The following is an 18,015-nucleotide window of genomic DNA, read 5'->3' as shown; positions in this document are numbered from 1 at the left end:
CAGAGATTATGAACCACATTTCTTTGCCAAATTAAAGAGAACATTGATGCTGTTGAACACAAGGAAAATAAACAGGTTATAGGAGTTTGAAAAAACTTAGATGGAGACTGAGTTTATTTTTTAAAGTTTTCTGGAAGAAAATGAATGAAGATCAAATTAACTCATTCTTTTTTTACAAAGTTACTTACATGATAACCTTTGTGTTTTCTTATGTAGAGTTAAAAATTTCCCCAAACTATCATATGTAGAGCTATATTGCAACAACTTCTAATGTTTTTTTCTTTTTAAAAAAGAGGTATAATGAGATATCATTCCAAACTAAATTTTACACAGCTACCTATTTTTGATGGAGGAGTGGAGAGGGAGATGTTCAAAACTCTGCATTCCATTCTTTAGATTCACTGCTGTTACGTATAATGGAATTATCCAGAACTTTGTTGCTAGGCTGATATGTTGTTTTAACCAATGTTGGTAACATAACTTTTCCCCTCTTGAACTTGCATGCTCCAGTATCTTTTAATAGAACAACCAATTTTATGGTTTCCTTCAGCATATTCGTTAACCTTTTCCTTCATTTGCATGGTAGCTAGGCCAATCTCATGAGCAGTTCAAATAACTGTAACCTTCAACTGTAACCTAACTCTAGCTAATCTTGCTTTAAATATATTTGTTTTTGAGTTAAGAATATGACAACTACTTAACCAAAGAAAGTATGTCTATGTAAACAATACATATTCAAACCCCCCCTTAAGATACAGATGGGGTTTAAAACAATAACTACTCCCTCAGTGCTTCCTATTAAAAGACTAGTGGTGTGCATTAACCAATTTGGTTTGGAGTTCATTTTGTCACGTTGAAAATTTGTCCAAATTAGCTTGAGTTAAAAGTTTACCCAAGGTCTATAATGAGATTTTTGCCTTTCATTGATGAGCTTGAGAGAACTACAAATGAATATGGTTTTCTTATTTTTTAACACAATGGGATAAAAAGTTCCAAGCAAAATAAATACCTTTAAAGTGATACAAACTGCTCAGTTTTAGACCAAAAAAATATTGACTTTTTTTTAAAAGAGAACTGCCAATAACTGATATTTGGACGGAACTAAACTATTTTTTCATGAAATATATTCTGCCCAATAGGTTTCAGATTATCATCTTCCCCCCATATTCCACTTATTATGACCAAAGCTTGGGGTCTGAAAATGGTTACATTCTTTGTTGAAGTTTTGCTTTTGGTGTGTTACTGATTGATATAAAGAATTTCAGCAATTAATCATAACCGAAGTTAATGATGTTCTTTTAACTATTGAAGGCTCTAGAACAGGGGTGTCAAACTCAAGACCCAGGGGCCGAATCCAGCCTGTGGGGTGCTTAGATCTGGCCCACAGGGTCCAATGAAGGGCCAGTTTCCAGGGGCCTGGAAACAGTGAAGGACCAGCTTGCGGTGCCTCTGCCAGGGAAAATAGGCTCCTGACCTCCGTTTTTGGCTGCGACACTCGCCTGCAACCCTCTGCCAGGGAAAACAGAGGGGCCCTCCCAGGCTCTGTTTTCACTGGCTGAGAGTTGTAGCAGGCCATTGCAGACATAAATGGAACTTGGGAGCCCATTTTTATTGGCAGAACGCTCAGGCCACCACAGGAGCCTCAGACACAAATGATGTCGAGCTGGCCATGCCCACCCTAGGCACACCCATCACCCCCCCCCCGATAGATCAAACACAACCCTGATGCAGACCTCAATGAAATTGAGTTTGACATCCCTGCTCTAGAACGACATACTTTGGTTCCATGTGAAGTTTAATTTTTTGCTTCTGTCACTAAACTTAAATTTCATGTCTATCCATAGGCACTACCAGTAGGTTCTGAACTTCCAACTGGTGCTCCACCCAGTGAGCAGCTGCCACCCTTTCCGGGACCTACACTAACTCAGGTGCTCTACGGCTATCTGCTTCCCCTGGTTTTTCTTTCAATGAGCATGCTTCAATTAAACTCTATTGCATGATAGTTCTTCCTACACCTTCTTTTATTAACTGGGCAACCTTTTCTTGCATAATCTCACTTAATAATAGACAGACTTCTTATTTAGAGGTATTTTTATTTCCAGTCCCTCTCCCTTCCAATACAAAATAGCTGCTGAACTTTTCTGTTATCTGGTTTAAAGATATCAAGCTTCCTTGATATCAGTACATAGTTCCTTTTAAATGTGTTCTGATGTTTGACGCCTAATGAGTTTGTGAGATGTATTTTTCCCCCTTTAAAAAAAAGGTACATCCCGTGAATAAAGTCCTGGTGCTTCAAATTCGGTTGGTAATGGGGACCACCACTTCAAGGAATTGAGATAAAAATACAGTGTGCCTGTTTTTGATAAATAGTCAGCTAGAAATCTTTGGGGCACTTATATGCAATGTTTTTTTATAGGAAGCATTATCTTCAAAGCCTGCTGATCAGTGCATAATGGTATGAGCCTTTTGAGTTCTGTGGGTCTTAATTATAGGAATTGGAGGGATCATAGATGAGTCCACACAGTTATCCTGATGGGATGCAGAATGGTTTCTCATTGCTTCGTTATTCTTTTTTACTTTCATGCATAGTCTACAGTTCTTGTCTCCCTTCCAAGTTACTAAACAGCCCTAAGCCAACTTAGGTTTGGAAGCCCAATCAAGGTTGAACATGCACGTCCATCTGTTGAAAACCATTGTTAGATACCGTATCTACATTAACTAATGCTGCTGGAGAGGACTATGTGGATATATCATTAGAGTTAGCGTCATTAAGATATTGAGCAAGAAGTAGATAGGGTTAAAATTCACACTCAGCAATATTGACCAACTGAGTCTCTTTGGATCAGCTACTCTCTCGGGGCAACCTACCTCATGTGGTTGCTGCTGCACTGACAGAAATAAGGACAATCCCTATGGAAGTGGCTTCAAGCTTTTAGAAGAAAGGCAGGATCAAGATCTCTCTCTCTCTCTCTCTCTCATACACACACACACACACACACACACACACAAAGAGAGAGAGAGAGAGAGAGAGAAATATAAAAAATAATGCAATATATGATTACATTTATATTGCAAGATACTTTTAAAAAAATTGGGCATGTAGCCTCTTGAGTTGGAAACACTGCCAGTGTTGTGATTGAAAAGTGCAATATTTGTTAAGTTAATTTTAACGCATCAATTGGTTCTTGCTAAACCAAATATAGGTAATGGTTATACCAAATCTTAAATCTATGCTGGCTTTCTGGGAATTGTTATTTCTATAGTCCTGCTTGGAACTATTCAAATAAATAAACTGTTAAACTCTGAATTATACAGTTTAGGTTATATTTTATATAGTGTATTTACCTAGTGTCTGGTTTTTTAAAAATATTTTCAATACTATTCCTTCATAACACAGTCCTAGAAGGATTATAAAAAATATAGTTGGATATGCTGGAAATCTATATGTAAACTTGATCTTGGAAGTATAATAAAAAATAACTTATTAAAAGTATTACTTTGTTAAACAGGCAGCATTCTACGTAGTAGTAAATGCTACTGGATTTTGAAATCCTCTCTGTGCACATTGAGGATAGGGCTCTGAATAATTAGGCTTAGCTTCTTTCTTTCTTTTTTTGAAAAGAATTTTTTATTTTTGGTTAAACAGACAAACACAACACACACAAAATCATCTTTCATTACATATTGTAGAAGTGTGTCGATTGGTTGCAAATAACTTTCATGCATCTCTTCCACAGTCATTACTTATAGTTCATATCACATTATATATTTTAAATCAAAAATCTTTTTTTTAATTAAAGTTTTTTAATTTTTAATTTAAAACAAATACAACATCCTTCTTTACATGCTATAGAAAGTGTATCCGTTGGTTACAAATAGACTCTTGCGCATCTCTTCCACAGTCAAGAAACATAGTTCATGTTAACTCAAGCATTTTAACTCAAATATTCATACATGTCACCATCATCATATATCCATTTTCATTTGACTATAATTATTATTTTTTTTTTAAAAAGATAATGATAATAATAATTTTTATTTCTTAAACAATACATGCCCACACCAGTGGGGAAAGAAAAAATCGAAGAAAAAGAAAAAAAAACAAAAAAGACAAAAAGAACAAAACAAAAAACAAAAGAAAAACCAAAAAAAAAAAAAAAAAGAGGTAACACAGGTATATATATATATTAAAAAAAGTATATCAGCTGGTTACAACATGTTTTGGTGCATCTCTTCCATTAATTCATATTATAATTAATTCATATCATAATTCACATTAATTCAAATATCTTAACTCATATGTTTACCATATTGACATCATTATACCTCCACTTTTAGTTGACTACAGTTATTTAAACATCCTTCATCCTTAACTATGCCAAAGGTTTAGTCCATAACCACATGCTGACATCTCATTTACTTGTTTGTAAAATCCTCTGTTAACATCAAATCCTCATATCCTGTTTTAGCTGAACATAATATTTAATACCAAAAATTCCATCTTCCATGCAATGTAGTTTATTATCATTCTCCCTTCTTTATGTAATTATATCGTATATCGTAACATTTTCCCCATATTAGTTAACATTTAACTGTATATATTTTATTTTATTTTTTTAATAGTAACAATTATTGTAATTAATAACCTTTGTATATGATCCAAAAATATTTCCAACCTTCCCTTCTCATATCCATTATTTATCATATCAACTCCACATTATATACATTACTATCCATATCAATTATTATTCAGCTATATCTATTACAAATAAGAGTAATTAGATTTAGCTAATTTCAAATTGTATTCTTCCATCTATCAGCCTATGTCTCTCCAATAATAAAATCTTCTCAATCCTATTGCCATTCGTAGAACAGATTTACCAAATGTTTTTATAAGCAAGTCCAAACAGGGATATCTTCGCACCTTTTTACTCAGGATGCCTCTGATGAAATAATAACATTGTCCCAGGCTTCTTAAACTTTTCAATTTGTTTTTGATTCTCAAGGGTGGAATTAAAAATTCTGCAAATGATGTTTCATAAAGTGTAGATTCTTTAATGCTTCTCATTCCTCCTGCGCTCTGTCTTTTAAAATAAATCTTCTGTATGGCTGCATCTCTTTCTCCCTCCGAAATAACCCAGACGCCCTGCATGTCAGCAAGTTGAGAGGCTTCATTTCTCACATTCTTCATTTGTATTTCAGGAACATTCAAACATTCAACGTTCTCACTTTTTTCTTCATATTTTAATATCAAATGGTCCAATTTTTTTTCAAATCTTTCATATGAGTCAAACAACTTTTGAAATGCAGAGAAGAACATTTGAAACGAACTTTTCGGAGTATATATCGACACCATGTTGTGACGCAGTCTAAAATATTTGCAAGTAAAAACACGCTGGGAGCTGTGCGATCTTATCTGATCTTAGACCAACACAGCCAAGCAATAAAAGTGTCAGATCGTAAAAAGCCAATTTATAGTAAGTTAATTTACAGCCCACTTAAAGAGAGTCAGAGAAAAAAGTAGATCTTTAAAACATTTAAGAAATAGGGTAACCACCGGCCATAAATCCATTAAAAAAAAAACCAATTCGCCACTAGATTCTTCTGTTCTTTGGTTTCAATTAGCTTAGATTTTAGTGCGAACCGTCTCTCTTTGAATAATAAAATCAGCTTGCCAGTTGAAATCACTAAATCAAAAATCTTTATATATCTTACTATCAACATCCCACAATTCTCATTTGATTATAATTGTTTTAACATCATTTTGCATAAAATAATCCAAAATTGAAAACACAACCACATAATGACATTTCATTAATTATTTCAAATATCATCCAATAAAATTACACCTTTATAACATGTTCTAAGTAATCCACAAAGTAAAATTACAAAGAAAAAGAAACACATTATCCAAAGCAATCCAATATAGGTTAATTTCGCCACTTATTTTCTTCAGATTTCGGATTTAATTAAACTTTTTAAAAAAAATTTGGGGGGAGTCTTTCCAAAACAGTAAAGTTTCCTCACCAGATGGACACACTTTCTCTTTCCACTTTCCTTCCATTCTGGAGCCGTCCCAACTTCATCAGCCTGGGGCTAGACTTTTTGTCGCTGGCTTGAAGATCTTCTCTTGGATCAATCAGGGACTTTGCAGTGTCCCTGACATCAGCAAGACATATTCTTCCTGTTCCCCGTCTTTACGGGACCGTTTATGCAAAAGTATCGGCAGCGGTCTCAGAGCATCGAGACTGCACGTCCGTATCATCGTGACGTTGGCTCCTCCTCTCGGCTTAATTTCTTTCTTAATAGGCCTTTGAAGGATTGAGCCCCAAGAATCAACTAAATCATGAAAGTGTTTTCCAGTGTGTGAAGGAAATAGATGGCATTGGTGCTCCATTCCCTTTTCAGATTATTGTGCTATATAGAGCAAGAGTTGATATGTACACATGGATTACCAATTTACATTAACTACTTAATGTAATAAGCATGGATCAAGTAGATGTGATTGTAATTTTACTTGTGCATTTCTCAGAGATAATTTGTATTTAGGCCACATTTATTATGCAAAAATATAGTTTGTTGAAAAATTTCTAAATGGCAATATGAAAAACACAAAGGAGTGGGTAGGTATATTTATATCAGCTCAGAAAAAAAGAAGATCCATGGGGTTTGTATCTTAACAGTCCTAAGAGTAGCTCATAGACTTCTTAGTATATACCTATATTCTGTTTTAATGTTGCAATATACTTCCAGATTTTTCAAGTAAGGTTGCTATGGACAAAATGATGCTCATAAGCAATGAATTAATATAAAATTAGAGACTTCATACATGCCCATTTTTATATGCCAAATGCCTTTGAATTTGTTTCAACATAAAGCTATAATTTTGTGGATATAAAGATATGACTGTTCAGAAGTTTGTTGCATTCTAGAGAAGTTATGCATATTGGGAAGCTTTAAGGAGCAAAGTTTAATTGTTTTTTTCCTTCTTCTAGTCCCAACAACCTCTGGAAGATCTGGATGCCCAGCTGAGAAGAACTCTGAGTCCAGAGATGGTTACAACAACTGCATGTGTAGGTTTTGACCGAAAATAACTTGAACATATTCACATGCTTGTGACCTGATGGCCAATTGTCCAGAAAATTTAAGAATGCTAAGCAGATTTGCTGGCTGTGTTTTGCTTATCTCATATCCTAGAATTGCCCAGGGGCCACATATGAACTCTTGCTTACCATTTGCAGCCCTGTAGACTTTCCAGGGTTGTTATGCATCTCTAATTTTGAAAATCAAAGTCAAATGTACATGGAGCCTAGTCAATATCAAGAGAGGTGCCCTCAGGCATCATCTTAACTGTCTCATGTCATAACTGTAGTCTGAAATGATGCAGTCCAGCATCTGCTCAGAGTTCTTTCCCTTTGACAAATATCAGGGATGTGAATCATTTTTTACAGTAGCACCAACATTCTGGAAAATTCAGTGTTGAAATTAGCTGAACTATTTCCTAGTAGTGTCAATCTGCTACAGCAAATATTCATAAGTACTTTGCTTTTGTATCTGCATCTTAATAAAAATGATGGGACATTTGAATGATGACATATTGATGATTGTCCCAACCTGAAAAAGGATAAAAAGAACAAACTATTATTATTATTATTTGCTGTGTTTTTATAGTCTGTGCCACCTGTGGCAACTTCAGCAGTGACTGGAATGGTATCCGCCTCAGAGCAACCCACAGATTCTGGTAAGAGTCTCTGGTTATAACAATTTCTGGAAAGTAGAAAGCATGCTTCTGCCATTGCTAAAACTGAATGTTTTATTTAGAATTGTTTTGCAATAGGGTTTGAAGTCTTTGTAACAGGATTATAATTTCAAAAATATTTTCTTTTAGAATTTGTTCACATCACAAAAATTTACCTAGCTAAATTGAGTAATGCTTGAGTAATGTAGATAGAAAAAAGTTGCATATATATGTAGCTAAAATGGCTACATTGGTGCATTATTTTTCAATTTAATGTGATTTTGTAGTTAGCAGGCTTTTCTTCTTTGCTTTGATTGTGTGTTTGTAGATGCTTTGGACTCCGTTCTGAAAAAATGTTTTGAAGGTCATGGGATCATAAATGTAGTAGCTGATAAAAAATACAGAATCTTGAAAACAATTCTGGCTGTTTTAGTAAATGACTCTTAAATGCTGCTTACATATTCCACGTGCTTCAAAATAAGTTTTTGGAATTTAATCCAAAGAATTATCTGTGCTAATAATTCCACAATATGCTAAAACGGGTTCTCGGATTCTGAAGTAGTCTGGATAGGTTCCCTCCTCTTCCTCTTTATGGAGATAGTGTTTGGTGCTTATCTGTACCCAGCAGCTCCCTTGAGTTAATTTAGCCAGTAGGATAGGTAGTAGCCACTCCCATATAGGCAAGCTTTCCAACACCAGGTCAGCCTGTGACAGCCAGGTCTAGCACCTAACTTGCAATGGGAGCCAAAAAGTACAAGGCACAAGGCAATTCCATGCCCACTATGTCTCCAGGTTTGGATAGAAAGCGTAGTAAGTATTTTGGAACCTGCCACAGGCATCCCTAGAGCCTTTCAGCTGACCCATGGCAGGGATGAGAAACTGGCATCCGCTCTCCAGACCAGCAGTTTGGGATAACATGGACTTAAGAAGAGAGAAAAGTGACATCAGAAAGGAAAAAGTCCAATATATCATTAGGTCTCCATATCTGGGGATGGCTCCTGGCTAATAGGTTAGGTAAAGAGAAGTCCTAGCAGAAGAGACCCAAATTCTCTCACACTTGTGCCTGATGTCTGGGAAATTCTGGGCAGTCTCAAGTGACTCCACTCTCAACTACCCTGCATATCCCTCCTTTGGCTGGGGTGAGCAGAGCAGAGCCAATGGGAAGGAGTATAAAGGCAGCAAACAACTTTCAGAGAAAGAGAGGCTAGATGAGGTGATGTGGGAGGGGTGGTGGCCAGTGTTGCTGACAGGCAAGTGGCAAAGAAGGAAAGGCATCTAAGAGCAACATTGGTGCACATATGTACAAAAGGATGTCACCTCTGCCAGCTTTGCCTCTTTGGATCCACCCACGGACACCATTGTTTGCAAATACAGAACTGGACTCCTTCTCTGGCTTGTCCAGGCAGAACAAGTGTGACCTCCCTCAATTCGTTCATCATCATCCAGTTGTACATTTTTGAGGTTCATGCAGTATTAAAAGATGTCCACAAATAAAAGCTGGTTAGATTTCATAATGGAACAAAGGAACGTAACAAACTCCTGTATGGAGTCTGAATCTTGGCCTATCAAGTTCAATAATGTCATCATTGACTGACTTAATTTGATATAACTAAATATTTTCAATGGATTTTTCCCCTCAAAGAATTTATCCACCTGTGTTAAGGGTTAGAGACCTGTGTCTCATGTTCTATTTCCATTTGGTCTTTCAGGTTCTCAGGATGCAGAGAGCAGTAGCACCTCGGAAGTTGCAGTTCTTAAGATGGGTCGTTTTCAGGTATTAGCATGGAGTATCGATTACTCCTTTTTTTACAGATGGGTTTATAATAGATAAATGGGTGCTATTAGAGCCCATCACCACTGTCAAGAAGGTCATAATTAGCAACGAAGCCAGAAAAGGGGAAAAGTTAGCAATAGCAATAGCAATAGCAGTAGACTTATATACCACTTCATAGGCCTTTCAGGCCTCTCTAAGCGGTTTACAGAGAGTCAGCATATTGCCCCCAACAATCTGGGTCCTCATTTTACCCACCTCGGAAGGATGGAAGGCTGAGTCAACCCTGAGCCGGTGAGATTTGAACCGCTGACCTGCTGATCTAGCAGTAGCCTGCAGTGCTGCATTTAACCACTGCGCCACCTTGGCTCTTGTTCATCCCATTCTAAACCTTTAAAAACCCAAGGTTTTCTGCCTCCCTCAAAAACAGAAGATTTTTTAAATTTGGATGTTTACTGTGAAGGGCAAAGATGGTTTAATTACAGATAAGTTGAAAAGGTTCAAACATTGTAACTTTATTGGGGTGTGTGTGTTCTGATTTACATTTGCTGAGATACTGAAACAAACATTGATGCCCGCTTGTTCAATTATTTTGTTGCTTATGTGAATAAAAGAAAGACATATATAATTGTGTGGAAATGACCTCAATTGTACTCAATAAACTGTCAGGCAGAATGCTCTTCTTGGAATTTCCCACTACATTTTTCCCACAACACCAAGTTATTATAGTTCTTGTTCACTATCTTGGTCTTACACTACCCCCCACCCCCAAATTAAAGGTAGAGTTGCATAATAATTGGAGCAAAATAGTTTTCTTCCTCCCAAGAACACTCATGTAAGTTATAGATTTCATTTTCTGTTTCATGTCTATTATGCCAAGGTTTCTTCTCTCGGGGTCCCATTAGGACTACTGTACTTAATGTTGGTGGGGAATTAGCTATCCTCAAGTCATATTGCTTCTGGCCATAATTTCAGCCTTTTCTCTTCCGGAACTGCTGCTTCTATCTCAGAGCCTCTTTTTCCCCAAGTTTTCTGCTGGTTTGCCTTAGGTAGATAGCAATTTCCAAAATTGCTGCTCAACTAATTTCTAGTTATTTAATTGAGTGTTAGACAAGCCATTTCATAAGATATTAAGCCTACTAAGAAACCAATACCCACACAATATTTGATCTTGCAAGCTCCTTCCCTTTGAGCATTTTCAAACTTTATAATGATTGTGTTTACCTGGTACAATAAATAGGTAAAGGGTAGGTTAACATATTGTGTAAACAAGACAATCCAGCAGTAGTGGGATCAGAATAGGATTAGTTTTAGTCCAAAGGTATTCCTAAATTAGTTTCTGTTGTGTTGAATGTGTTTGCGATCCTTGACCAATTTATATGGCTTCCCATCTCATGAATGAGCCATTAAGAATGCATTAAAACAACAGCAAAAAGTAGAAACTTATGACAAGAGGAAAGAACCACATAGACACAATCCGATTGAAAGTCTCGGCTGCAACTAAGGCTTTGGTTCGGAACATGCACTATGCCTTCAGCAATGATCCAAACAGCCCTCTAAAACCTATGGGATCCGTTAGTTGACTAATTAATATCATGGGTGAGGGAGGCTTTATTACAAACTGACCTGGCATTCTGTAGCAACAGTCAGAAGCCTGAGTCTCTGAGGGTCCATTGGTTGGGCAGTGAGCTAGAGAACAGGGAAGCAGAATGCAACACCAATACCAAACACTAGAGGCACATTCCCCTGATAAATTACCTTGCGTGAAGGGTTTCCCAATTGCAACCGACCTGGATTTTCTCTTTATGTTATTTCCCTATGAAGGTTTCTGTGATTGTTAATTGCTAGCAATTGGCCATAAATATTCCTCAGAATAGTGGTTTACTACATGAGCATACAATTCTTCAACCAGACATTCTGTTTCCAGAAAAGAGGGAAAGTCTTTAAAATAATGTAAACATTCATTTTTAAAGAGGAAAAGCCAAAAGTAAGATTTCCAAAGGAGAACACTGAGGTGAAATAATTATTTCTGTTTCTGTTATGGAGGGACTAGATAGAACATGAACACCACAATTGTACAAGCTGGTAGTGGGGAATTGTGATCCTCCATTGTCTCTTAAAATTGGCTAAGATTCATAGTTCCATAATAGTGTCGTGCTAAACATTACTGCAACACTTAAAATAGGAAAACTAGCCCAATGCCACAGCTGTGATCAGGTATTCATTTTTTTATTTTGTGACTAGTACTGAAGAGTGATCATTTTATCAATGAATAGTCCAGTGTAATGATTGACTTTTTAACTAAGTATGCTAAATAGAAAACTATATTTAAAATTGTCATGGCTTTTTCCATTAAGCTTTTGGCACATTTCCTAGGCTCTTTATTCATTCCCCTTGTTTCTACAATGGACACAAGCAAATTCTGCTTCATTTCTCTCCCTCTCCATATTTCTTTCACAACATAAAAGTGTATATGGTCATTGTTTCAGTGCAGGGACCTAAAACACTATACACTTTATATATTTCTACAACTAAACTGAATTAATAATATCTCTGTTACAATTAGGTGTCAGTGGCTGTGGATGACCAGAAAGACAGCGAAAGTAAACCCAAGCACTTTGATACAACAACCTCAGAATCCTCATCTTTGTCTAGCAGCAGTCCAGAAAGTACTCTCGTGAAGCACGCCTACAGTGGGACAGCAGATAATATCCCCGTCACTTCAGTGGATGCAGTGGATGGTGCACTCTCTCCCACTGTCCATTTGCAGCCAACCAAGGTTGGACGTTTCCAGGTGACAACAACGACGGACCAAGTTGGCCGCTTTTCTGTGTCTAGAACTCAAGATGAGGTAACCTGCATGGAGAGAGATGTTCCTGAAGTGGTCCCTTTGTCCATGGACTCTGTGCAAGTTTCTTCTCCACTTACAACCCCTAAATCGGAATTTGCAGAGAGAAGGCCATCTCTGCATCTGAATGGGCCATCCTCTGAATTGGAAGCTGCTTTCCTGAGCGGTGCAGCTAAAGAGTTAGATGATGGTTCAGGGAGTCCTGATTCAATCCCCCCTCCTGCCTCAAAAGTCAATCTTCCAGTCCAGAGTCTCAGCAACTCATTCAACTCTTCCTACCTGAGCAGCGATAATGAGTCAGACATAGAAGATGAAGATTTGAAGTGTGAGCTGCGTCGACTACGGGAAAAGTAAGTTTTCAGGGGGAATTAATGGCAACCAGTGAGGAAAAGTGCTTCATCTCTGAATCAGTTTTCTTTATCCAATGCAAAAGTAAATAACTTTTAGGGCTGAGCATATTTGGAATTTTGAGTGTTTGTGATGGACGCACTCACAAAATGGCTATCGTGGGACACTTGCCTAATTGTAAAAATTCCACGATTACCTTGGCAATTGCAAACCATTAACCAGAAGGCAAGCTAATCTCTGGGATGCTCATTAGCTATCCAAGATATTTTTGCTGGGCTGACAATAATTTCTGCGAATCAAAATGATGCAATAGTCTGATTCTTTGACTTTGCAACATCTTTTAACCTCTTTAATTTTATTATATAAATATTTTTTTTAAATAGTTAAGGGGGGTAAGAACCTGGCTTATAGCTAAGACTTTCCAGATGAAATGTATTTATTTTTTGTTTGAATTATCTCTAAGCTTTTGGCCCAAGACAAGCACTTAAAGCAGTTAACGAAACTTCAAACCAAAATAAGCAGCACACACTTGCATTTGTGTCAGAAGTACCTCAGACGCTTCTGGGTTGAAAGGATTATCCGGAGACATCACTGGGGGATGCCCAGTTGGGGGCTCCTTTCAATTCCCTATTATTGTGCCCACTGAAGTGGTACCTATCCACTTGCAATTACACACTTTCGAACTGCTAGGTCAGCAGGAGCTGGAGTCCATGATGGGAACACACCCTGCCACACAGCAGCACTCAGTTCTTGAACGAGAACAAGAAGCTAAAGAGTTAAAATTCAAATTAAAGATAGTAAAATATATATAATATTTTACTAGTTGATAACCCTGGGTATTTATTTATAGGGGGGAAATGTCTGGACCAAACGTAATTTCTAATGTTGGATTTTCCCCCTTACCAGAGGGAGCCCCTTTGTGGAGTATTGTGAAGCTGTTACCATGGCAGCTCCACTGCACTGTACAGTAGAAGCCGTTTTAAGACACAACAGGCTGTATCTTAACAGAACACACACCCCGAGGGTTTTAGGGGTGTCTTACCCCCACAGTATTTGTTTCCAGAGAGTAAGTCATCTGTGTACCAAGTTTGGTTGAAATTGCTGGAGGCATTCCAAAGTTATGCTAGAGCACACACACAAATACACACAGAGCCATTATATATATATATAATACACACACACACATACACACACACACACACACACACACACACACACACATATATATATATATATATATATATATATATATATATATATATATATATACACACACATATACATATACATACACATACACATACATACATACATACATACATATATATATACACACACACACACACACACACACACACAGACATATATATGTGTGTGTGTATATATATACACACTCACACATATATATATGTATACCCTTACTGGGCTAGCTGATGAGAGCTAAATAGCTTGAAATACATCTATACTAGTCTCCCTTTATTTATTTATCAGCACAAATACAACACAAATGTAACAAAGGCAACAGTAAAAATATTGGGTTTCTGTCGTGATGGTCTCTTGTGACAAGCCGATGGACAGAGAATGGAAGCAGTTAGCTTCCTCCCATAATTGGGGCATACCAGGGGTAACATAATACCCCAAACACACACACACAAACACACACACACACACAAACACACACATACACACAAACATAGGGGGGAAATTACAGCAGCAGAGATTTTATGTTTCTCCCCATCTGGCATCCCCTGAGTGTGATGAAAGGACCATATGATTACTAATTCGGGTGACAGGGGTCCCACATCTGTACATGGTGATCCAAGAGGAAAGGATGGACTAAAACATTAACAGCATGAATTTCTAAAAATCCAGGGATATAAACTAACTAACTTAAAACTAAATTAAGAATTATATAAAAAACTAAGACCAAGGGCATGGGCTGGGTCAAAATCATCTTATTTCATCAACCACCTCCAGCATAAGAGTGCCTCTCTCAGGGCTGAAGCCAATCCAGATTGTAATGCCCTTCCAGAAGGCCATATGCACTGTAGGAGCAGTTCCCTATATTACTTAACAGGTAATACAGCAGTACAAAAACATTGGCTTAGGTAATATTATGTAAAGGACTCACAAATATATCAGTATGCCATCTTTTCATTTTTCAGGCACCTTAAAGAGATCCAAGAACTTCAGAGTCGTCAAAAGCTGGAGATTGAACTCCTTTACACAAAATTGGGCAAAGTGCCTCCAGCAGTCATCATCCCTCCTGCTGCTCCTCTCTCGGGCAGGAGAAGAAGACCTACTAAAGGAAAAAGCAGCCGATCCAGTCGCAGCAGTTCCCAGGGTAACAAGAGTCCACAAATTTTGGGTAAGCTTTGTAAAAATGTGGGAAAAGTTGTCTTATTTGGTGCAGTTGATTCGGCACTGAGTCAAAGGAGTTTTCATTTTTGTATTGGTGGCCTGGTTTTATGTCCATTTAATTTGCCACAGTTTCAATTTTGTTTCAGCCAAACCACTTTACGGACGCATGAGTGTGCGCATGCGCACACACAAACTTATTTATCACCCATCTCCCTCACAGAGGGGCAGTTATTTTCTTACAATTGGCCGCTTATTTTATCGTACTTCAAGTAACTCACTTCCTTAATTTAAACGTCTTGGCAGTCCAGAAGGCTTTGCTGAAGTAGCTCAACTGTGCCTAAGTCCTCCTCTATTTATTTCTGCGGTGTCTGTGGGGACCGTGTCACTGGATTCAATTTTACGGCTGTTTTTACTATGGTGGTTAAATCAACTGTGGTCATTAAGCGAATCACATAGTTGTTAAGCAAATCATGTGATAATAAACCTAACTTATACAATAGGCAATTTTGCCAGCCCTACCCTAATTTACTATCATATGACAAATGGATGCTGCAATCAATCGTAAATGTGAGCCAGTTGCCAAATGCTCCAAATGTAACCACAGAATGCTGCAGCAGTAATAGTTTCAAGGACAAGCTGTGAGTAGCTTTTTTCAAGTCCATCGTAACCTCAAAACAGTTGTTAAGCAACCAGTGATAAATTGAGGACTATCTGTAGGTCCTTCAATCTCACTTTCTAGGTCTACGCGCTAAAGATTCACAACTCATCTATGTAATAAAAATGAGTCCTGTCATGTGAAGAGAACAACTGGTGCTTTGTTAACCTTTAAAAAAAAATTCATTTAACTGTCTGATTCTCAAAGGCTGCACGGAAAGGTCCCTGCAGTTTTCTTAGCAAGATTTTTTTTTTACCCTGAGAGAAATTGAGTGGTCCAAGGTCACCTAGCTGCCTTTGTGCCTAAAGCGGGACTAGAATTCACGGCGGTCTCCTTATTTCTAGCCTGATGCCTTAACCAGTATTGACTAATCATATGTGGACACTTGAATGCTCATTGTCAACCATAGCCTTCTAAATAGAGAGTGACGGTTTCTCAACAAAATTTACTCGTAGTTTCAGCCTTAATTGATAGCTAATGCAAACACCTGTCTGTCATTAGAGTTCATGACTGAATTTTAATATGACGTAGTAGGATTGGCAAGCAAAGGCTTCACTATGTCACCAATGCCTTAACTTCTGCTCTCCTCTGTCCCTGCACAGGAAACCTGTCTGCTCAGAGTGCCCCTTCAGTTCTACCCCAGCAGCAGACCCTGCACCCTCCTTGTAGCGTCCCTGAAACAGGACAGAACCATCTGTTACAGCCACTGAAGCCATCTCCTTCTAGTGAAAATCTCTATTCGGCTTTTACTAGCGATGGGGCCATTTCTGCTCCAAGCCTTTCTGGGCCAGGCCAAGGTAAACATTGTAGATGAGTATCCGTAATACGGAGTTTCAGCGGGGCTTATCTGCCTGCATCAGAGGATGACAATATTTCTAGAGCCTGGCAAACCCTGACAAATAAAATTTAGGAGAGATGATTGACCTTCTTCGATTGGGTGAGGGTGGAGGAGTAAAACTTAAGGCCGGTGCTGAAAGGAAGGTTTAGCCAAAATAAGTTAGATTGACTTGTCCGTCCCACTGTACTTGTTTGAAATATAAGCTTTCTGGAAGGTTTGTACAATGAACTCTGATCATTGATTCCCCCCTTATAAATAAATGTACAGTTTCATTGTATAAACAGATCAGGCATGTGAAATAAGGATGAAATAAGGAAGAATGAAATGGTACAATATAATAGTCAGGGCTCCTTCCAAACCATAGAAAGCAAGTCATTGGAGCATACTGATTTAAACCTTGCCTATCTTTCAAATTGCACAATATTATGTCTTAATGTGCCGTTGCTATAATATATATTACTTGTGGCGTGCAGTTGGATTAAATGCATGCAGTTGGATTAAAATAGCTGTGTTCTGGTATCAGAAACAACATGATATTGGAGACATGATTATCTGGGGTTGGGGAGGTGGGTGGGGAGGAAGGTCCTGGTTTCTTGTGTCTTGTGTAAAAGCTCTCAATTGGTGGAGGTTCTTTCTCTTGTGTCTTGCTAATGCATTTCACCAGTCCAGCCTAGAGTTCTCTAACATCTTGTAGTTGTGTTCTATCTCCTGTCCTTGTTCTTCGCCCCTTTTTTCTGTTTTTTTTGTTTTATCACAGGCTGTGTGAAGTTTAACTGTGCATCTGAGCGGGTGACATTCAAGCCTGGTGGCAGGAGGACCCGATTTCTGAGTACGCCCTGCTTGGCTCTTTGTGTGTAACACCTTTACTCCTTCCTCGTCTTTTTGTTTTTGGCTACTTGGATCTGTTATCACATGCTGTCCATTTACATCTGCCTTCTTGTATCTCTCTGACCTTAGGGCTTGGCTGAGAAGTGTAGCTTGCAGAAAACAGTGTTCTGAAATTGTTACCCTGCTGCTCAGCTAAAAGGTTCTGGTGGTAGTAGTGGTTTCATATGATCCTTCAGGTTATAAGGAGACAATCTTAGGATTCCTTGCCAAGACCTTTAAACTTCTCTGTAGTGTATAGAGAAATAATGGCCAGGGGCAAGATATGCCAGACAAAGAGGTGCTTACCCCTTTCCTAGAGTACATGACAGCTGTGCTGGACATGAGAACCTAATTCACACAACTCTGAAGTTAACAGATTGTTGTTCATCTGTCTGAGCTTATTTTTGTCAACTCAGGTAAACAAGCAGGCACAGGTATGAGTGTAGCACTGACTGAACACAATAGCAGTTCAGCAAGATTAGGGGGATATATCTGCCCCAGGAGAAGTGGTACAAAGGTTTTTCCATTGATGTGCTTCAGATCAAGGAGATAATTTCCTCTGAACATTATGTAGCCAACTACTCACAGT

General features: G+C 38.0%; 1 protein-coding gene across 15 annotated transcripts in view; it reads left to right on the top strand.

Moving 5' to 3' along the window:
- The window catches only part of LOC148044050 (serine/threonine-protein kinase WNK1-like), a 114,673-nt gene that overhangs the window by 86,106 nt on the left and 10,552 nt on the right, over positions 1–18,015 (top strand). For 5 of the 15 annotated variants that reach the window (XR_015697686.1, XR_015697687.1, XM_087722911.1 and 2 more), the window contains 8 exons: positions 1,845–1,928; positions 6,996–7,073; positions 7,672–7,741; positions 9,448–9,512; positions 12,076–12,707; positions 14,871–15,073; positions 16,324–16,518; positions 17,317–17,409. Coding sequence is in view for 11 of the 15 variants with exons in the window: in XM_087722911.1 (XP_087579037.1) it covers positions 1,845–1,928; positions 6,996–7,073; positions 7,672–7,741; positions 9,448–9,512; positions 12,076–12,707; positions 14,871–15,073; positions 16,324–16,518; positions 17,317–17,409 (1,420 nt within the window). In the remaining 4 variants the exon portion in view is untranslated. The remainder of the gene's footprint in view (positions 1–1,844; positions 1,929–6,995; positions 7,074–7,671; positions 7,742–9,447; positions 9,513–12,075; positions 12,708–14,870; positions 15,074–16,323; positions 16,519–17,316; positions 17,410–18,015) is intronic. The other 10 variants (XR_015697689.1, XM_087722914.1, XM_087722921.1 and 7 more) reach the window with 3 other exon arrangements.

Source organism: Thamnophis sirtalis, unplaced genomic scaffold (genome assembly GCF_051295495.1).
Source record: "Thamnophis sirtalis isolate CommonGarterSnake01/CBP01778 unplaced genomic scaffold, rThaSir2_p1.2 scaffold_9, whole genome shotgun sequence".
NCBI lineage: Eukaryota > Metazoa > Chordata > Lepidosauria > Squamata > Natricidae > Thamnophis > Thamnophis sirtalis.
This window is presented reverse-complemented; position numbering and strand designations above follow the sequence as displayed.